This window comes from Equus quagga, chromosome 14 (assembly GCF_021613505.1).
Source record: "Equus quagga isolate Etosha38 chromosome 14, UCLA_HA_Equagga_1.0, whole genome shotgun sequence".
Lineage (NCBI taxonomy): Eukaryota > Metazoa > Chordata > Mammalia > Perissodactyla > Equidae > Equus > Equus quagga.
The window spans coordinates 21394637-21417418 of record NC_060280.1 but is presented as its reverse complement, the minus strand read 5'-3'; the positions used below and the strand labels follow the sequence as shown (position 1 = coordinate 21417418).

General features: G+C 46.1%; 1 protein-coding gene across 16 annotated transcripts in view; it reads left to right on the top strand.

Annotated features, from left to right (window-relative positions):
* Positions 1–22782, top strand: part of PPFIBP2 (PPFIA binding protein 2) — a 144156-nt gene that overhangs the window by 24551 nt on the left and 96823 nt on the right. For 12 of the 16 annotated variants that reach the window (XM_046685232.1, XM_046685236.1, XM_046685234.1 and 9 more), the window contains exons 2-3: positions 7265–7361; positions 15590–15804. In XM_046685232.1, the coding sequence (XP_046541188.1) occupies positions 7265–7361; positions 15590–15804 (312 nt within the window). Of the gene's footprint in view, positions 1–6575; positions 6604–7261; positions 7362–15589; positions 15805–20334; positions 20414–22782 lie in introns of those variants that run through there. The other 4 variants (XM_046685239.1, XM_046685240.1, XM_046685241.1 and 1 more) reach the window with 3 other exon arrangements.

The following is a 22782-nucleotide window of genomic DNA, read 5'->3' as shown; positions in this document are numbered from 1 at the left end:
TCCTGAACCCCTCAGTCGTTTCTAGGGCACCACCTTCTCAGTTCTCCTGGCTGCTGCTTCTCAGTCTCGTTTGTCGGTTCTTCTCCCTGACAGCTGCATGTTGGAGTATTCTAAAGAGTCCTGGGGCCTCTTGCTTTTTTTTGGTCTGTACTACTTAAGTTGCTTCCTGCAGTTATTTAGTTGTTTTAAATACCATCTTTATGCAGAAGGCTCCCAAATTGTTATCTTCTAGCCTAGACCTCTCTCTCTGAACGTCAGACTCGGATTTCCAAATGCCTACTCAGCATGTCTTCCTAGGTGTCCCTAGATATCTTAAACTAAACATTTCCAAAACCAGTCTCCTGATTTCATCACCCCAACCCCCAGCCCACATTCTTGCTCCTGCGGTCCTCCCCACTCTCCCAGATAGAGGCTGAGGGTGAAAACCACGCAGCCGTGTTTGACTCCTCTCTCGTATGTACATGTCCAATCTATCAGTATAGCTTACTGGTTTTCCCTCGATATATATCAAGGATTAGAACATCTCCCACTGTCATTCTGTTCTGGTCCACACTACCTTCATCTCTTGCCTGGTTTTCCTGTGTTCACTGCTGTGTATACCTCCCTACCCCAACCTTGGGTCCATTTTAAAAGGTAAGTTAGATCTTCAGGCAAATTGCCTAATCTCTTTGCTCATCTGGAAGTGGGGGGGATAATTCCTAAGTGGTGTGTGGGGATTAAGGGAGATAATGTTGGATAAACTTTTTTTTTTTTTGAGGAAGATTAGCCCTGAGCTAACATCTGCTGCCAGTCCTCCTCTTTTTGCTGAGGAAGGCTGGCCCTGAGCTAACATCCGTGCCCATCTTCCTCTACTTTATATGTGGGATGCCTACCACAGCATGGCTTGACAAGCGGTGCCATGTCCGCACCTGGGATCTGAACCAGTGAACCCCCGGCCACCGAAGCGGAAAGTGTGAACTTAACTGCTGCACCACAGGCCCGCCCCTGGATAAACTCTTAGCTAGCAGCTAACAGATACCTGCCCAAGAAGAGAAAGGGGCACCCATGAATTGAATCTCTACTCTATGCTGGGCGCGCCACACATATGATCTCTGTTAATCTTTTTGATTGTTTTTATTTTTATCACTACTATATATCTACACAATTGAGTCAAATAATTGTGTACCATTTGTTAAAACACCCGGCTCCCCACCTACCCATCTCCTGTGTCCTTCCTCAGATTCAGCCACTTAAAATTCTTTTAGTATTTTTTTAATCCATATCGCTGAAAAAAATGCTTGTTCTGCTACTTTATTATTTTTTTTCAATAGTCCTTATCTAGTGACGTGTGCGTGCCCACTCTGGAAGATGAGGAATCAGCTCTGTTTCCAGTGCTACCCCCACTTCTCACAGGCATTTTTCCATCCCCCATTCTGCCAATACAGTTCCGCTTAGATCAGAGTGTGGTGTTTCATTGTGAGGTCTGTGATGACTCTTTTTGGTTTCGGTGGAGTCCTTTTGTCATTTGCCTGGTTTTCTATTTTCTTATCATTGAATTAAACAAATTCTTCACCAGTTATATAAACCTGTTAAGATGTTCAGATGCATCAGGTGTTGTGTTAATTTCATGTGATGGCAGAACTCTGTCCCAGAGCTCTTGGAAGCGCTCCAACGCCGACCGGCTGCCCTTCTACTCTTGCTGCATAGCTGTTGCCTTGGCATCTCCCTGATGTCCTATCACATTCTCCATGTCCTTGTGGGTTTATGTCTTTCAAAATAAATTCCTCTACTGTAGTTCCAGTGGGTAGCTAAATTAGATGTTTGGATTCAGTATGCTGTATTTACCTGAGGTCTATCTTGTTTACTTTCTCCCATAACAGTTTGATTAGTTTTATACTGATTGTATAGATGAGACGATTGAGGCTCAGAGAGGTTAAATAACTTGTCTGAAGACCCACAGTCATTATGCATGCAGCAGAGTCCAGGTTTTAACTCAAGATTGCCTGGCTATAAACCTATGTGCTTTCTTCTTTGTCCTTTAAAAAGAAAGTTGTTATTGGTTGATATGGGATGTGATTGAGAATTTAGGCTCTGCCATCAATTTCCTTTGTCTTTCTCCATCTGTTTTTTTTTTTTTTTTAATTCTGGAAATGGCTTCTTGGTCCCAAAGAAGTAAGTTTCCTATATCCTTTTGTGAGGCTGTCTACAAAGCTTAGGGATGGATAGCAAGAGCTATTTCTTAAAATAACCATTTAAGGGCAGCTGTGGTTTATGGGCGACCTGTAAATTATGGGGAAAAGGTTTTGGTTGTTGTGATATGGTGAGACTCTACCACCCATTGGCCGTTTAGGGAAGGGAAAGGTCTGAGATGTTTGGTGATGGTGGGTTCTTGGCTGAGGGTTCCCTCCTGGGCCTTGCCTTCTGCTGGGGGACACTGGCCCCCAGCTGGATGCAGCTGCTGAGGCCCAGCTCTGGCACAGGAGACCCTGGAGGAGCAGGGGTGCTGGGGACTCTGATCTGTTCCTCATTCTTTCCTCCGTCCAGAGGGTGAAACTGCCCAAAGCACTTGCAACCCTAAACATTTTTACTGAGAGAAAAGTAGTTTATAAAGTGGAATGGAAGCTTATAATTGATTATGGGTGGGATAAGTTAAGGCTTACTTGGCCATGACTTATCTTAATCAGTGGTTCCTGCCTACTCCTGCTTTTCCTTTGCTGAACACAAGAGTATGATACAGTATCTAAATCCCTGCTTGCCTCAGAGTGCAGCAGGTGATGGGCAGCTAACTGTGCCTCATTTTCTACTTCAGAACACGTACAGATCCTGCACCCTGATCAAACTTAATGTGCCAAACTGGCCTTTGTGGGGTGCAGTTCATGTTGGCCATGACATCTATCACCAGACACTGTCATCCTGAAACCTGGCTGTTGCTTCTTCATTGACTGGTCTCAACAGCCACGGGGTCATTTTCCCCCTGGCTGGTAGCAAAGAGGAGGGTAAAGTCCTGTATTAGGGGGAGCCCCAGCCTCAGACACTGTCACAGATAGGAAGATGACAGCACCTAGAGAGGCCTGTGGGTGGAGGGAAGGATGAATGATGAGCAGACCACACCTTTTCTTAAACAACATTCCCTGCCTTATCTTTGTAGCGAGAGATGAGCCAGTTTCTTGGTATGAGAGCCTGCCTGCTCATCAAGGTCAAACTCTTACTAGTCTAAGTGTCCAGAGAGAATAAAAATGCTCTCAGCCAATATAACAGCTGTCACTACTGAGCACTTTAAGAGCAGCGGCCTCCTCTGCCTGCTCCTCTCCTTCTTGGGCTGGTGGGCACCCCTCCTTCAAGGCCTCGGGGCCCAGTGCCTATCCTCTGTCCTCCAGGCTGTGTCAGGCCCCTAGGCTGCTGCTCTAGCTCCTCTCTCATAGATCGGGAACACGGTTTCAGTTTCACTCCCACCACCTGCTTCGAGGTTGCCCTGCATTTTGCTTGTCTGGTTGGAGTTTGCCAGGGATTCTGGCTCTTTCCCAGTGGCTTTGGGTTCTTGGATCTTCCGGATGTGCACTCTGGCCTCTTCACCTCACTTCCCTCCAGGAGGCCTCCTGGCACAAGCTTCTGGAGCTTCGTGCACTTAAACCCTACATCCCTGATGAACCCAGGCTCCTGAGGGAGGTGCTGTGTCTCTGTGGGGATGAAGAGACATGGAAGACACTAGACACACTGAATGCTGCCAGAGGACACATTTTCCTCTGAGACCCCACGTTCCTGGAGGACAGGGATTGTCCCATCGTGTGTTACTGACAGGGAGCTCTAACCTCAACAGTGGGGAGGGAAGAAAATGGCTTTAGCTGCCAGAATGGGAATGGTTGGTGACCTCGCAGCTTTCCTGTTCCAATAAGAGTGTCCGTGTTCACAGAGGGAGAGGAAGTGTCACCCCCGTGGTATATTTGCTTCTTCTGTACCCCACTGACGCCTCACAGTCACCTTGTAACAGAGGCTGGCAAGGCCCGTTCTTAGCCAGGTGTTCTATCATTGCCTCAGATTCGGCTGGTGTAGAACTGAGCTCATCAGTTGCCCAAAGCAGGTTCCCTACTCCCGAGTGCTCCCAATCTTACCAGCCCCAGGCTCCTGGGTTGTAAATATGATACACCCTTGACTCATATTTCTCTTTATGCCAGCTCCCACGGGTCCACCCAGCTTGCTGTTCGCCAGGTACAAACTCATCACTGGGCAGAGGGCCCATGGGCCATCATTTATGGCCCTTCTGTTGCAGGAGATACAGCCTGGGCAGTCTGGGCTTGGCACCTTCTAACTGCATTCCCACTTTCACCCTGGTGGTAAGGCTCCAGATGGGGCCAGTCTGCGGAAATATGAGATCTTTCTTTCTAAAATCTCTGTTGTGTTTACATCTGAGGCCAGTTGATTTGTTGTGCACTGGTACCCAGACCCCTGAAGTAGTGGGTGTGATTCCCAAGCTCCTCTCATTAATTGCCCTTGTCAGGCTTATGTGAATCCCGTGGAAGGTTTTGACTCATCTGGAGCAGCTGGATGCTCCTGTATAATCTTGTCAACCAATCCTGCCCTTACATGCTTCTCTCCCTTTCCTGTACCGCCCCCACTGCTTGGAATAGCCTTCTCCCCTTATCTCCTGAGAAAGCTCCTACTCATCCTTCAAGACCCAAGGAAACTGCATACCTGCCTCTTTCAGCACACCTCACCCTGTGTCATAATTGTTTGTTCATACTTCTGTCTTCTGCACTGGACTGTGTGGTCCATGGGGCAGGGACTAGGTCTGATTTATCAATATCCCCCCAGGGCCCAGTACAGCAGGGTTCAGGGAATGTTGGCTTTATGGATTCATCATTTTATTCACAAGTGTTTCCTCATAAGCTTCCTTTTGCCAGGCACCCTGCTAGGTCCTGGAGACACAGGGATAAACAAGGCAGACAGGGCCCCCTGCCTCCATGGAGAGGGTTAGCAAGGCCAGTTAGCAGGAAACAAATATATGGATGAGAGACATTGGAATTGCTGTGCTGTGAAGGACCTGCTTTAGATGAGGGTGTGCAAGGAAGGCCTCTCTGAGAAGATACTTTGCAGGTGAGACTTGAATGATGAGAATAAATCAGTCATACAGAGACCTGGGGAAGTGAGCTCAGGGCGGAGGGGATGGCAGGTGTAAACTTGCAGAGGAGGAAAGGGTCCCTCTGTGCTGGGGGGCGGACAGGGGACCAGTGCTGCTGACGCATGAGGAGCAGTGGGGAGGGCCATGTGGGCTTGGCCTAGCCTGATCCTACTGCACCTCTTTCGTGGGTTATGATAAGGAGTTTGGAAATTTTCCTGGGAGTGATGGGAAGTCCTCAGAGGGAAGTATTCCCAGCTTTTAAGATCCCAGGTGGCTGAACAGGTGTGAATGTGCTGAATATGGCCCTGCTCGGCTCCCTCCCCCTTTCCTGCCACCTCTTCTTTCGTCTCCAGCAGGCTTGGTTCCATTTAGACCCCAAGATTTGTATTGCTCCCCTCGTTTGCTCCGCAGCCGTCTGGGCTGCCCACCTCACTGCTGAGCAGCTCTGTTCCCCGTTGTCACCTTGCCTGGCTCCTGCCACAGTCCTGACGTGCCAGTGAGGCTCCCACCCATCCGCAAGCTCTGTTCTCATGCCCCTGAGCTGATTGTGCAATGGCTCTCGGCCTGCTGAGGCTCAGTGCCCTTTCCTGGCCCTTCCTCGGCCTTTGCACCTGTGAGTCCCTGCCCTCCCCCTCCTCAGTTGCTTAACTCAGTTGCTTATCTCTTTGCGTGCCTGCCTCCTCCAGGGGAGCCAACCTCCTGGGCTTAGCTGGGTTCACTCTCCTGAGCCTACCCCATTTTAAAGTCTCTCATCCAGTGAGCTCTCTTGGCACAAATGCATCCTGAGATTATCTCCTCACTTACAAACAGAAATAGCTAACATATATTGAGCTCTTACTATGTGCAAGAGAATGTACTGAGCATTTTCTACAAAATATTAATTGCTCATTTAGTCATGACATCAACCCTGTGAGTTAGGCTCTCTTACTGTCCCCATTCTACAGATGGGGAAACTGAGGCTCAGCTCACACAGTAAACGGCAGAGCTGCGTTTGAACCTGGCCTATTTAACTGCTACTGTCTGATACAGTCCAGTGGGGTTCTTTATTGTCCTAAGATCCTTATCTACAGCATCTCCAAAGCCACTTTTCTGTGGCTGATCACTTTCCTCTCTTCACTCTGAAGGTGCAAATTCACAGGGAAAATGAGCCGAGAGCCTCAGACCTTATTTCCTGACCTGTGCTATTCTTGCTTGTGGGAGCTGGGCCTCTGTTCTCCGCAGCACCTATGCCCATTGGGCACTCGCATAGGTGTTGCTGAATGAGTATAGACGTGAGTTAAGTCTTTTAGGATTACAAGTCCTGTTGTAAGTCCTCCCTGCCACCCAGGGAGGGGGTGGGAAGCAAGAAACTTGAGAAGAGGCTACAGGATGACAGTTTAGCTTAAAGACCTTTCTTAGAAGCAGAGTTGTCCAGAAATGGAACTAATTGCCGTCTCTCCGAGCAGAGGGGAGATTCAGCATGAGTGGCTAGACTCTGTATCCTGGGAGAAGTTATCCAGGCTAATAAGGTAGGATTCTGCATCTTGAATGGTGCTGGGTAGAGTAGAACTAAAATAATAAGAGACAGTGCTCCTGGTTCCTGGGACAGTACTTGCCCTGCGACAGTGTGCCCACAGCCTTCCTAGGCCAGGCACATTTGACCATTTGAGAAGTAGAAGTGGCAGTTGAGGCCTCTCAGCCTGGATCTCAGCCCAGGGAAAGTGTTGCAGATGTGGGACAAATGCAGATATAAGACAGTTAAATGTGTGCTGGAGCATCCTGATCCCCACTGCTGCACAGCACACCCTGATAGAGTCCTCGTTGGCGGTGCTGCTTCCCCCACATGACATGTAGGGGAGGCTTCCCCAATGGTGGCTGGAGCTTCTGGAGCCTGGGACTATAATGATGACAAGGAGTGGCATTTGCCGTCTTGCTGCTACAGGTCACTCTGGAGAGCCCTAGTGGCTTCTAATTACAGAAGTGAATGGAATCATGTACTAAAGATTTGTGGAAAAAGAGCACTCATGCCAGGAGGGAGAGGCCAGAGATGGCAGAAACCACAGGCTGGCTACTAGGATTCTTAGGAGAATGCGCTGTATGATGATGGAATAAGAGGGTTTTGCGGTCTTGTGTGCATAATGTGGAACTCTCTGTAATTTTTCCTTTGTTCTGTATCTGAATTTTCAGTAGGAGAAGGAGGAGACTGAACAGGCAAAAGGAGTCATGGCTTCTGATGCTAGTCATGCGCTGGAAGCTGCCCTGGAACAGATGGACGGGATCATTGCAGGTATGGTCAGGGAATCCGAATGACTGACGCCTCGTCCTCCACACTTGAGAAACTGTTTTCTCTCATTTGCCTTTTCTTTCTTAGCACAGAGAGAAGCTCCTCGTTAGACTTATTTTATTGTGCATGCCATCTCTTTTTTAAGAGAACAAACTCGTAGAATCTTTCATGTCCAGCATGAGTTTAGGTCTCCGTTGAGACGGTGTGGATGTCCCCTATGTTAGCATGTCTGTAGCTGTGTTGCAGTTTGGATCCTGGCTGCCTGGCAATTTGGGTGCAGTGAGATTCATTTTACTGTAAGTTTTTCAGAGCTCATCATGGCTGATCAAAGTCGAGTTGAAACTTGAAGTCTAGCAGACTTTGCCACCTGGTGCAGGTGTCAGCTCACTTCCCCAGGTGGGCTCCGGTGCGTTTGGGAATCAGGAGGCAGTTTTGTATTAATTCAACTCATCACCTAAAGAATGTTCTTTTTGCCATATTGTTTTGCATCCATCTCAACTGTTTGGCTTCATGTTTGCATTAGCCAGTTAGGAACATTCTCTAGAAAAGATCCAGCAAAACTGGTTAATTGGAAAAGACTGCCAGTGGGCAGTTCTGGCTGATTAACTCCTTGATGGGAGCAACTGTAGCCAGGATTGGTTAGAACAAACCTGGCATTGAAAATCTTTCCCAAAGGACACAGGTCTTTCTGTCCTTACCTGACACAGGTCAGTGGCCTTATTTGCTGACTCGTGTGTGTTTTCGGGACTTTGCCTTCATTGTGTGGAGCTACACCTGGAGGAGGAAGGTTTGGGCCAAGTGCGGCCAGAACCCCAGACGTGCATGGTGTACCCGATGCTACCTCTTATCAGGCATTTGCTTTTCCTGCCATCCTGCAGAATACATCTGACTCACTGAGGGTTCTGGGTGTTCGCATCTGTGGTTGGGGAAGTTGTCTGTGTGTTGAAGCTTCTCCATGTTATTGGTGGCATTATAACATGTTGTAGCTGTCATCCGTCAGGCTCTTAATTTCTCAGTGGACGGAAGGGAACTCTGGAGCCTTGACTAATGTCTCGCTTTTCAGAAGCTCCATAGATTGGGATGTCCTTATTGAGAGGAAACAGTCAAGAGCATGGATTTCCAGCAATCTTTTTAGAAGCTCCCAGGGGCTCATGTGCATCAAGATCAGAGCCACAGGGTCAAGACTCTTAGACTGGCTCAGCTCATCAGCACTTCTGAGTCCCCAGCCAAGGAGCAATGTGGAGACTCTGAGAGAGCCCCTGGCAGAGCACAGAGCTCTTGGATGGCTGTGAGGGATGAATGAGACACCTCCTAAAGAAGGCAGCCTTGTGCAGGGTCAGTCCTTCTGCCTGCCTCCTAATTTCTCTACACAGGCATTCCTAAAATGATGCTTCTGGCAAATCCCCTTTGATTTTGAGAGAGGAATACATGGCTGGATCCTCAGGGCCTTGCCTTGGCCCAGGATCTGCTGTGAGGATCTGCGATGGATTTAGAGGGAGGGGCCCTGGATGTGGGTGTGTGGAAGCCAGGGGACTCATCCTTCTACCTTTCCAGCACAAAATTCTTCCTCCTTCTTCCATTTTCTTAGTCCTCCATCCTGGCAGGTTCTTTCTGGAAGGGCTCCCTGGGCTGGTCTGTCTGGAACAGGTGCAAGAGTTTTGTAAAGAGGCAGTCTAAGACATTCCAAGGCATTCTTTGCATATTGGTCGGGAGGAGCACCAGTCAGACTGCATGGGTCAAATCTGAGTTCTACAACAAGTTTTTTGCATGATCTGGGCCTCAGTTTCCTCATATTTCAAATGGGAATAATAATAGTACTCTCCTTAGAGGGTTGCTGTGCTTATACTTATAAGGTGCTGAGTACGGTGCACGCATGTAGTAAGCACTATGAAACATTAGCTCTTGATAAATTAATGAGGGACAAAAATCTTTATCATGTTATGTCTTCTCTAGGGACACAATGAAGTTCTTATTTATTCAGGCCCATGTTTCACCCATTTGAGTTTTGTGGCTTTCATGAAAGGCTTGTGCATGCTCGCTAGACTTGCCCGGGGTCTACAAGATTAAGACATCATATTCCAAGTGGTCTCTGCTCTGCTTTTGCCCCTTATAGAGTATCTTCCAGAGAATAATCCTTAAAACATCCATCAAATCACATCACTCCTCTCCCCAAAACTCTTCTATGGCTTCCCACCTCAGGATAAAATCTGAAGTCCGTGTCACAGCCAGCAATGTCCTAAGTGATTCGGCCTTTGGCTGCCTTTATGGCTGCATCTCCTACCACTTTCCTCCTGGCTTGTCTCTCTTCAGCCACATGCACTGGTTGTCTTAGGGCCTTTGTGCTTGCTGTCCCCTCTGCTGGAATGCTGTCCTCCAGATTCACTCAGATCAGATCTCAGCTGAAATGTCTCCCTATCAGAGAGGCCTTCCCCGACCCTCTCTAATATAGCATTCCTCCACATTGCTCTCTGTCCTTGTCTCCTGTTTATATTCGTTTATAGAGCACTTATCACCTGCTGACCTACTGCATCCATATTTATCTCTTTGTTTAATCTCTGCCTCCTGCACCAGAATGCAAGCTCCATGAGGACAGGGGCTCTGCCGCTCCATCTCCAGGGCCTCGATTGTCTGCAGCACATAATAGGTGTTTAATAAATATTTGTCACATGTATATTTTATTTACTTTTGTGAATAGGTTCACTTCATGGGTTAGGAGGCAGTTACTGGTTTCTATTCATATCCTCTATGTGGCTGCAGACTGAACTTCATTTATTATTTTCTCTGTGTGTGCCTTTGTTTGGCTTATTCTTTTGGAATAACAAATCACTAATTTTTTTGAAGACTTGGTGGTTGCCATGTCCTGTGAACCATCTCTTAAGTAGTAATTGCCTCACACAGATGTTTGACAGGAGATATTTGACAGATAATTCAACCTTGAGGTTGTTAGTGAGTATCTGGGAGCGTATGTTCTAGGCTATTCACGATGAAAAGAGTGATAATTATTGAATGCCTTTGAGCAGGACACTTTCCCTCAAGATGATTAATACCATCCTCACTTTTGAGATGGTTGGGCCAAACTGGACCAACGAGTTTAGGAATTTTTATGGTTGTTAATGTGGACTATGGAGTTAGACTGCTGGGGTTTGAATCCCAGCTCAGCCACTTACTGCTGGCTCTGGGATCTTTGGGCAAATTCCTTGACCCCTCTGGGACTCAGTTTCTTCACATATAAGAGAGTGGTGATAATAGTACCTCTCTCTTGTTATTGGGAGGATTAAATTAATGCAAATAAGGCACTCAGCCAGTGCTCAATTGGTGTAAGCTATTGTGTGTTTTGTTGATATTAGTATTGACATTATTGTTTTTACCACCAAGGTCATAGTGCTGGTAAATGGCAGAATTAAGATTTGAGTCCAGGGCCATCCAAGTCTCTTCTGGGCTTCTTTCATTCCTGCCTTGTTTTTTTTTTTTTTTTTTAAAGATTGGCACCTGAGCTAACAACTGTTGCCAATCTTTTTTGTTTTTCCTGCTTTTTCCTCCCCAAATCCCCCCAGTACATAGTTGTATATTTTAGTTGTGGGTCCTTCTAATTGTGGCATGGGGACGCTGTTTCAGCATATCCTGACAAGCGGTGCCAGGTCTGCACCCAGCATCTGAAACCGGAGCGCGCAAACTTAACCATTCGGCCACGGGCAGGCCTCCTGCCTTGGTTTTATGATGATGTGTAGTAGAGCCCTGGGGGCTCTGTGGGGCTATCTATGGAAGAAACGAGTTCATTGGGAATAGGGTCCAGTTCTGTTCTTGCGCCCTATCCCTTAGCCAGAGTGGCTTTGCTCTCCTTTCTCTTACATGTCCCAAGAAAGGTTTCTTTTGCTTAAAGAGTGCCACAGCTAAAAGAAAGTTTTTTTGTTTTGTTTTTTGAGAAAGATTAGCCCTGAGCTAACATCTGCTGCCAATCCTCCTCTTTTTGCTGAGGAAGGCTGGCCCTGAGCTAACATCCGTGCCCATCTTCCTCTGCTTTATATGGGGGACGCCTGCCACAGCATGGCTTGCCAAGCAGTGCACTGTCCGTGCTCAGGATCCGAACCAGTGAACCCTGGGCTGGCAAAGCGGAACATGCAGACTTAACCACTGTGCCACCAGGCAGCCCCCTAAAAGAAAGTTTGAAAACTGTGGCACCACATCATAATACCACAGATCCTGCAGAAATTACGTTATTGTGGAACGTTTAAATCGTCCTGTCCTTATTTCTATTCTCTAATTACAGTCACGCACCTCATAACAACGTTTTGGTCAAAGACGGACTGCATATAGGACGATAGTCCCATAGGATAGTATCATATAGCCTAGGTGTGTAGTAGGCTATACCGTTTAGGTTTGTGTAGGTTCACACAACGACAAAATGGCCTAAGGACACATTCCTGTTGTTAAGCGATGTATGACTATAATTTGAAGTCCAACATTGTCAAGTAGTGCCAACACCACTACCATACTACAGTTGCTTTTGCATCTGTTAAAGTACTCAAATGAGTACCCAAGGACTGTAGTCTCTCACTATGAAAACACAATTACCACTTATTTCAATGGAAGAAATTTTAACGGGCTTCCTGCATGCCCCAAATAGCAACTTTTTATGCAAAAACAACCTGGATTCCTACTAAAACAGACATAAGTCCTTCAATAATGATTATTCATAATCATAACAGTGCATAACAAGCTATTTCCCTTTATTGATTACTCTATAGTATGATAGGCTCCTGTTGACTTTCCAAAACTCTTTCCGTAAAGAGTATCCTTTGGACATGTGACATTAATGTTTGTGTAATTAAACCTTTAATGCAAAAATGTATCCCCCTCCTCCAATCACTGTAAACAGTGTGGACAATACAGGAGATTATCACTCCCATAAGCAAGCAGCCCAGAAATACTCAGAGGGGACATCGTGGTGCCCAAGTGTCAAACATGTGCCTCAGGAGCCTCAGTGTGGTGACTCTCATCTCAAGGTGCTCAGCGGCTCTGGGGTGTGAGAAACAGAAATGCCTTGTAAGCAGAAATAGGACCATTACATGAAACTCCTTGTAAAGTTGAATTCTTGAAACCTGAGTGGGTGTATCCCAGGTGTGACTGTACTTGACTGGAACCCTAGAATTTTATGCTAGAAAGTTGGGAAGAAGTGATTGTTAAAAACCTCAGGATCCTTGTAAAAAATGATTGTTTCTGGTACAAAAGACCATTGTAGCTTCCAGTAGGATATTAACCTTTGATCTGGTCTTTCTCCTGGTTAACCCCTGTGATGCAGCCTACAAATAATACCATAATTGAATTATATTGTTGACAATTGAAATTGAACTATGCATTGCCTAATTACATCTCTCTGAATGACCCAGAGCAACTGCCACATACGCTAATTTTGTATAGGCCTTGATTTGTGGGCTGCGCTGTGAGACCACTCCTGTAATAGGACCAGAGAACCCCCTGGTCACAACACAGCAGGCCACTTATTCTTCCTTCTTTGCTGTGGCAGGAGGTTACTTCTGTGGTTATCTGCAAGCTGTACCCATCAATGAGAAATAGTTAAAAGGAGTCTGTTTTAAGACAGTTAAAAAAGAGGTTGCTCTGTCTAGGCCTTTCTGCCAACTTTGATTAATGTCTGGGATTTCTTTTTTTTTTTTTTTAAAGATTTAAAGATTGGGGGCAGAGAAAGTTCTAGTCAAGACTGAGATGATTCACCTTGGCCTATGAATGATTTCAGCTGTGACGTTAAAGGCTGGTGATGGGATCCAAACTGGCGAACCCTGGGCTGCCGAAGCAGAAAGTGCACATTTAACCGCTGTGCCACCAGGCAGGCCCCACAATTCTTGATTTTTGTTGAGACGTCCTGTATGGCCTCCTCAGGCGTCAGTTTTGAAAAAATGCTTTATGTGTGCTTGAACACGACGTGCCATCTCTAGTTGTTTGGGGCGTAGTTCTCTGTATGTTCTTTGTTGCTCTGATATATCATTACTTTATTTTTTATTCCCTGTTTGGGGCTGTTTGATCTGTCATTTCCCAAGGGAGGTGGTCACAGTGTGTTACCTTTTTTACACACTCTGGGATTTGGTTTTGTAAATTCATGCTTAGGATTTGTATATTTAAGTTCATCACTAAGAAGGCCTATAATTTCCGTCTGTAGTACCCAGGACTGCTAAGTTGCACAATCCCAGGGGGCGCCATTCACACTCTGATCTACAAGTTGTACTGGCAGGCTTTCCTGATTGAGTGAGCTATGAGCCTTCCCTCCTTTACTATACTGAACAACTTGTAATTTTTCCACAGAAGCTAATCATCTACAGGGAATGTGTGTGGAATGTGGAATTGAGTCTTCTGGGCAATTTTTGCCTTTGCTCATGCTGGGCCTTAGGAGTTTCACCATTCTGGACCGTTTTTTGAACCTGTGTTGATATAAATTGCAAAGAAATAGAAATTAAAGTCTTTTATGTATACACACATTGCATGTAAAAATAGGCACAGATACACATGCACTCATACACATGTACACACATACACACACCATTTGAACGGTAGGGAAGAATCTCAAGGCTTTAGGTCTGGGAGGGGCCCAAAGAAAGGAAGAGACTTGTCCAAGGCCACAGAGCGATAAAAAGTTAGTGAAAATCTCAGTCTTTCCATCTACCCCTGGCCTGACTTATCCTACATTTATAAATGTGTGTGTGTGTGTGTGTGTGTGTATTGGAATGTGTCCAGGATGGAGAAAGATTGCTCAGCCATTATTTGGAGATTGGGAGTCTTGCTCTGCTTCTGTCTATTTTCTTCCCTGCAATTTGGCTGTGGCCCTTCCTAGTCAATCCTAAATTGGATTTGTAGGAGCCAGAATTGCTGAGCACACATCAAAGTATGGGTCATTGGGCAGTTTCCTAGCTCCCTAGAGTCACGGACTTGTTTGTGGGTTGTGAGCCATGATTCCCTCTATCCTCCACTTTCAGAAAGCAAACCAGCAATCAAACTGTAATTGTTTCCTTCTGTGTGGGTCTCTCATTCCAAAGACTGCCGGGGCAAGTAGGAAATTGGCTCTTAGAAGAATGGAGGGACTGGGAATTAGATGGCAGGCCGGCAGGGTAACCATGGATGTGGTGGCCCTACAGCCCACATTTTCCAGCAGTGGCCTGATTTCAAATATTTTATCCTGTTTGCCTTATAAACAAACCAAATGCCCTAGAAATTCCACCGGCTAAACCATATTTTCTAAAATGTTTCTAATTGCTGAAAGAGGCACAGAAATCCTTTGTCAGACTGTGTTGCCCCAGTTTTGGTTTGAAAAATATATTACTGTACTTATGCAAAGAAGACTTTTTTTAAGAAGTAGGGGTGGGGTTTAGAAAGGCAAAAAGAGTCCTATTTGGAACATATCAAATTAGAAAGAGCTGCCCCAATATCCCAGATCTCTGAGGCAATCTGAGCACTCTTCCTCTTAGCTCTTCATCCAAGCATATGTGCAGACATTCAGTCAGATTCCCCCTCAACATCTGGGCAAGGGGCATGATGCTCAGAACTCGGCTGACTGTGACAGGGACTCTGCCTGCAGAGACTTCACAGCCCATAATGGGTAGAGGAGATGAGGCTGTACATAGTAATTAATACAGGCTAAGGGGAATATAGAGATCTTCCAGTTGGGAGGATCCAGACAGATTCCAATTCACTAGACCGTCACCAGAACTGGCACGGTGTCACCTCCACTGCATTCTGTTGACCAGAGCGTCTCTAGGCTAGCCCAGAATCCGGAACCACTCCATGATGAGAGGAATGGAATGCACATAGAAAGATGGGAGGAAGTTTTGGTGGCCATCTGTGCAGACGGTCCACCACATTAACTTAAAAGAAAGCAGGTTTATTAATCCAAAAGCTGAAGAATGGCATCTCATTGTTTTAGCTAGCGTGTTTTTGGTCACGGGTGAGGCCTGGCTATATTTTCTCAGTTGTGTAAGGATGGGAGCTTCCATATATCAGTTCCAATGGGCACAGTTATCCACCTCTGACAGGTCTCTTCCTATCATGCCCAGCCCAGGATTAAAGATGAGTTCTGCAAAGTTCACTTTGTAAGTGATTCTGCTGAGACAGAGGTGGTCTTCTAATCCATCCTTTCCCCCTCTTCTTTCATTACCTTTGTTGTTCACCAGTTCCTTGCCCATGGCATCCACCCTTCTCACGAGGTTCCTGCATCTCTCTTGTTCCAGGCACTAAAACAGGTGCAGATATTAGTGATGGTACCTGTGAGCCTGGACTGGCCTCCCCGGCCTCCTACATGAACCCCTTCCCAGTGCTCCATCTCGTCGAGGACTTGAGGCTGGCCCTGGAGATGCTGGACCATCCTCAGGAAAGAGCATCCCTCCTAAGCCAGATCCCAGGCCCCACAGCTGCCTACATAAAGGAGTGGTTCGAGGACAGCTTGGTAAGTAGGCCCATGGCCTGTTTGGGGAACCACTGGGGAATGTAATCATGGAGCCTATGGAATGCCACTGCTGCCTGGGGCTGTTACTTCACAGGCGCACCTTCTAGCCTTTTCTGGCCTCCCATCCTGCTTTGGCCAACCCCCGCTAGTGGTCCTTCCCAGCAGGAGGGTGGAGCCCAGTCCAGCAACTTAAACTACACAGTCAGCCCGCCTGTGCGCCCAGTCATTCTCTCCTGAGAAGGGGAAATTCTGGGCCACAGAAGAGCAAATATGAAGATTTTTCCCCCAGGATTATATGTATAACATACAACATTGGAGTTATATATATATATATAAAATTTATAATTGGAGCTTGGCTGTACCCCCTACTCCTTGTTTGTTACAACAAACTAGAACAAACTAGAACCTTGTCACCTCATTCATTCCTTTACTGCTGCACCTACTCTTTAGACCTCCTTGCTCTAGAAATGCTTCGTGTCTCTAAAGTGGAATGCAAAGCTGTAAGATAGTACATTTGTGTTGTTATAAGCCACTAAGGTTGTGGTAATTTGTTAAGGCAGCACTGGGAAACTAATAGAACCAGATGCTGCCCAGAGAGGATGGTGGAGAAGGTTGCTGGATGGGTCTCAGGTGGGTCTGGTAGTTTAGGCTTGAAAACCTGCTCCTCATCTCTTCCCCGGTGAAGACAGCCCTTGGTGGTCCTCTCAGACTTGTGCTGATAACAGACTGAGTCCTCATCTGCCCTTCTGCTCACTTTTAAGCATGATTGGGAGTTGCAGTGGGGGGTCACCTCAGTAGTTTAGTTTTCTCTTTCTCTTTCCCACAGCAGAGAGTTCCTCTTTGCTTCCCTCGCGTTCCATCAGGAACTCTCTAGCTGTTACTGTACTTCCAGCTTTACGATGCTGATCCTGGCCTCTCTCCAATCATCTCTGACCTTCTTTGCCCACCTCTCTGGCCAGCTGCAGCTTTCTACAGCCCACTTTACCCCAGGCAGGGACGCTGATCCCTCCTTCCATTCCTGCTCACTCTACTGACTCAGGCTGCAGTGTTTAAAGAAAATTTTATGAAGCCTCAAGAAAATTACAGGTCCATAGTCCCTCAATCTGAAACCATTGGGTCCAGATGGGTTTTAGAACTCAGAACTTACTAAACTTTAGGGAGGTGAGACAGTGCATGTGTATCATATAATATATACCTTCTCTAACAGCTACAGGGTAGGAGACACATTAACATTTTTTTCAGCAAAATTTATGAATATTTGCATGAAGTGAGATAAAGACTATAAATATTCTCCTGCCAGTTCAAATCAGGTTTTGCTGCCAAATAAGTTAGACACCGACATTATTTTTTAATAAAACGAAAAAAGAAAACTTTTGGTTTTTAGAGCTTTTTTGTGTGTCAGAATTGCAGGTAAAGGATGGTGAACTTATATGAGGAATATTCCAATGCAATAAACAAAACTTAAAACCCAATATTGGATACCGGATGTCACACTCCCGATGTCCATCAGCCGTAATCCCTTTCTGAGAGTCACTTGTTGACTGTCTCTGTCCTGGGCTGGCCTGTCACCATGTGCCTGAGGCCCCTTGGAAACTCCCAGACAGAGCCTTCTCCACTGTTCCCTGAACCTTTTATCAGGCTGCAGAGCAGTTTAACACCTTCTTAATTTAAATGCCTTCTCTCACCTCTGCCCAGGACCTTACCATCACAGAACCAAGAGATTCACTGAAGTATATTCCCCAACAAAAGCCCAATCTGCCCAAAGTACAGAAAACGGCTCACTTTTATTCTTCTCTGTATAGTTTACAATGACTATGGGCTTTTACTTTGTGTGGATGTGCCTGGGTTTATGTGACCATTTCTTTAATACTGACATTTAAGTTATTTTTAATCTTTCACTAATATATGGCATTACTGCAGAGAATGTCTTTGTCCAGAAATTTGTCTTTATCTCTAGATATGTCCTTAGAATAAAGTCCTAAAAATAGAATTATAGAGTTAAAGTAGGATTAACAGACAGAATATAAGATGCTCAGTTAAATTGAGTTTTAGGTAAGTAATGAATAATTTTTATAAGTATGTCTGACGCGGTTGATAAATCTGGCAAATCTAATCCAAAAGTATTAATCTCTTTAAGCCTTTTGATACATTTTTTTCCAAACCACTTTTCAGAAAGATTTTACTCGTTTATATTTTCACTGGCAGGGTTTGAGGTGCATTGTGATCAACAACAATCACTAAGATTAAAAAAAACAGCTTTACTGGGGGCTGGCCCTGTGGCCTAGTGGTTAAGATTCTGCACGCTATGCTTCAGTGGCCTGGTTCGAGGGTTCGAATCCCAGGCACAGACCTACTCTTCTCATCAGCTGTGCTGTGGCAGCACCCTGATATAAAATAGAGGAAGATTGGCACAGATGTTAGCTCAGGGCTAATCTTCCTCAAGGGAAACAAAAGAGAAAAATTGGCAGCGTATGCTAGCTCAGGGTGAATCTTCTTTACCAAAAGAACCAAAAAACCAGCTTAACTAATTCCATAGGAAAAATGTTTTCTTTTTATCATTTTTGTATTTCCTTGTTTAGTAGGAACGTTAAACATTTTTTTTCATCAGTTTATTAGTACTTATTCTTCAGTATGATCTCTAAACTTTTTTTTTAAAGATTTTATTTTTTCCTTTTTCTCCCCAAAGCCCCCCGGTACATAGTTGTTTATTCTTCGGTGTGGGTTCTTCTAGTTGTGGCATGTGGGACGCTGCCTCAGCGTGGTCTGATGAGCAGTGCCATGTCCGCGCCCAGGATTCGAACTAACGAAACACTGGGCTGCCTGCTGCGGAGTGCGTGAACTTAACAACTCGGCCACGGGGCCAGCCCCATGATCTCTAAACTTTTGATCTCATACCCCTAACTGAAAAAAAATTCTCCTCCCTATATATATATTCACATACACAGTATTGTCCTCATATATGTAAATTACAAACCATAGTCCCAAATAAAGACTTTTAAAGGACAGGTTAAAAAATAGCTCTAACATTTTCTCCCCATACACCTCAGAGATCACTGTGGGTTCCTTGGGTCTGCCTACCCCACCCTGGGTTATTCATATTCTGTAATTTTTTTCTATTAGGATTGTAGTGCTTTTTAATATATATTTAAATTAGCCCTTTGCTTTATTTGTGGCATTTGTTTTCCTCACTTTGTTTTAAAATGTTGTTTATGGTGCTTCTTGAGATAGGGACTTTGAAAGGATTATAATGAGCTCTATCAGTCTTTTTTGTCTGGGTTTCTTCTTTTTCTTTCATCTCTAGAGAGGCCTTTCCCAACCTCAGATCAAATAATATTCAGCTGTAACTTCCTCCAGTAGGTTTATTGTTTGATTTTGTATCTCATGGTTAACTCGAATTCATCTGCAAGAATTTTTAGTGTGTGGCTTGAAATATGGATCTAACTTTTATAATTTACTGGAAAAAGATTCTTAAAAAATATTTTTGATCCAAAGGCAGTCAACTTGGTTGTTGGTTTTTGCAAGACGCATTGCAGAAAACAGCTTGCCTTCAGATTTGCAGGTCTGTTTGGGGGCTATTTACAATGATTAGGAGAATGCCTTCCTTGGGAGAGATTTTCCCAACAGTTTGTTGCATTCATGAATCTTTTAGAGTAATTATGGCCATCAGCAACCTATGCCTGGTGTACTTTTGAGGGGTCAAAAGTTCATATAAACATTCCAGGATCCCAGGGCTGGAAGTTAAGGTTTTGATTCTGGACAGAGAAGTCTGTGTGTATTTTGGGTCTTGCAGACCTGAAGTCGTTTTACAATCTGGGTGCACTCACATTCCTTAGGAGGTCTTATCTGTATGGAAATAGAATCCAGAGCAGTGAACAAACCGACTGGTATTTTTTAGATTGGCTTTAGATTGGGACTTTTAGTTAGAATCCCTTGCTACTCACATTATAGTCTACCAGCAGCTTTGGCATCCCTTGGTAGCTTGTTTAAAGAATAAAATTTGAAAAAATGAAAAATATGGACCCCCCCCCCACCCTTCACCCACTGAGCCTTCTATAGGTGATTCATATGCACAATAAAAAGTTTGAGGAGCACTTCTTTGAACCACTGAGACTCACTTGAATTACTTAAAAAATAAGCCAGGTGGCTTAGAGTTGGAACTGACACTAGTAAGAGAGCTTGAGGGATGAGGCAGGCAGTCCTGTGCTTTTTCATTCAAAATACCTGTGTATCCCTCATGTGTTTGCGCTATTCTCTTCTATAGACACTGGTTTTGCCATATACCTCAGAGTTACTGCTATGTCATACATTGGTCTGACATGGTCCAACTCTGCCTTGTGACATATCTGTCAGATTTTTTCTCCAGTAAAGTAACAAACAATAGGAGGTTTATATGTTGCTAACAAGATATCCAGAGGATGGTGGGGGGGGTGGGGTCCCAGGGTTAAATCAGTGGCTCTGGGATGACCTCAAGGGCTCTGGCTCGTCCCATCTTTCTGCCCCACCATCCTCAGGGGATTGGTTTTTCCCTAGGTGTGTCACCTAATAGTTGCAAGATGGCTACTGGAGCTCCAGGCAACGTGTCCTTGCACAGATACAACCATGTACAGAGGTAGGACATGTTGGTTTTCTTTCCTTAGGAAGGAAAATCTTTCTCAAAATCCTCCAGCCAACTTCTTGTATGGTCCCAGTGGTCAGCATTTGTTCGCATGTGCATACCCTAGGTGCAAGGGAGGCTGGGAAACCAGTATTGGCACTTTTATTCACCATAATGGGAGGTGGCCTCTGTCAGGAAGGACCCATGATGAAGTGGGGGAAATGAATTACCCTTAGGAAGATAACTCAGAGCAACTGCCACATGTCCTTGAGGTTTGATTCTTGTTGACTGACAAATTCTTTTTGTGTTTTCTCCTTGTGTGTGTGTGTGTGTGTTAACTCAAATTCCTGAAGGAGAGAATCTGATTCACCTAGCTCATAATTTTTGAGCTAAGCCCTCCAGGCCTATGAAGAAATGTTAAGTGCAAAGAAACAGAAATTAAAGACTTTTGATTTATGCACAGCTATGTATCAGCTGCCCTCAGGTCAGGTGTCCACCCAAAGGCCAATCAGCTGTGGTGAGAGGGGAGGATCGTTGGTACGAAACAGAATCCTCTCCTGTTGCCGTTCATCAAGGACTTTAGTTCTTCAGGCACAGGTGCTGGCATCTGTGGTAGACACACACGCACACACACACACTCACACACACTCACACACACACACACACACACGGGCTGCTGGAGAGGCAGCGGTGGGTGTCGGGGAGAGGTTGGTGTTAGAATAGAACAACTAGCAGTCAGGCTAGTTCTGAACCCTCATCTTTAGGTCTTAAATGGAGAGGGAGTTCCTGGTTCCTAGTGCATCATAGTCAGAAAGACTGTAGGCAGCTGTGTTCCTTTACAGTGGGCCTAGTTCCTCCTCTCCTGGGTGCCGGCAAGGCTGGGCACAGAATGGTTGGCAGCAGCAAGGACTCTGCCTAGAGATAGTTATAAACAGACCAAACTCATCCTGTAGACCAAGTAGAGCAGACCTGCCCAGGATTCAGTGGCACTAGGTTGTGAGTGAATTTCCAGGGCTCTGGGCCTAAAACGGGGTCCTGCCTTCCTTGGCCACCAGTAGAATGGGGAAAGGTGGGCTCCAGGCCTGGAAGGATATGTGTGGGTCTCTCTGAGCTGAGGACACCCTCTGGGGCTTCTCTGAGGAAAGCAACAAGGAGCCTCAATTTCCTTGTTCTGGGAGCAGTATCTTACTTGAATTCTGGACCCATCCCCAGAAAGTCTGGTGGAGCACCAGGGAACTCTAGATGAGGTTCTTGTATAGGGAAAGTTTCCTGGAGTTCAAGGCAGACTGGGGCCTTGCCTGCAGAGAAGCATCAGTGAGGCTGTCCTCTGCTGTGGTACAGCAGAACAGTGTGACCCGCGGGATGAAAATTTGGTGCTTTCATGTTTGGCAGTCAGGGCCAAGCTCAGGATCAGTACTCATAGCGGATGGAGCTGAGGCCCAGGCTGGATGGCTGAGGCATCTCTGCTGTGATAGGAATGGAGCCAAGTTCCAGAAAGTGGCAGCCTCCTTCCCCTCCCTCCCTGTGGCTGCCTCCTAGACCTCTGGTGAAGTGTGGAATGATGCCCTCAAGGAGAGAGTGGCAGTGTCTGGTCAAGAACCCCTGAATCCCACCAGATGGTCCTGAAGGCTGGAAAGGAGAAAGATGCTCATCAGTGGCCCTGACAGACAAGAAGGGGCTGGTGGCACTTTGACCACTTCCAGGAATCTGGCTGTCCCTTGAGTGGGGCTTTTTCTTGGCCTGGAAGTGGTGTCACTGCTCCTCCACTCCTGCTTGGCTTGGCTGAGTGGATGCCGGTTGGGTACATCCATGGCTGAGCTGGAGGGTGAAGCCCATAGAGTGGCTAGTCTGCCAGCTTCCAGTGGGCCCTGCAGGGTTGGGGACAGCCAGCTAGTGAGGGGGAGTGGACCCAGTGATGCAGGTCTCTGGGCGATGCCCAAAAGATACCAGAGCCAGCAGAGTCTCCAGATGGAGCAGCTCTCGGTGCTTCTCTAATGGTCTGACACATAGACCCCTCACCTCCTACAAGGCGCCAGTCTGTCCTGCTATTTAGTAGCTTTGGATGTGGGTCAGGGGGCTCCTTGGTGAGGACCTGAGGCTTCAGGGGCTCAGGATGAAGTCCAAGGCAAGGCAGGCAAACTCAGCAGCAGCAGCGTGAGGGCAAGTTAGGGCAGAGCCCAGGCTCCAGGGTAGGAGAGGGGTTAGCAGAGAACCTGCAGAGGGGCTGCACTCTGGGCCTCTGTTTGGAAGTTGGGCTCATGGAGCGGCCTTGGCCACCCAGCAGGAACCCGTGCTTTTCTCTGCGAGGTTGCAGGTGTCCTGGTCATTGTGCCTGGGCGGATGGAAGTGCACTGAGCCGGGGTGAGGCAGTGTGGGAGGTAGGA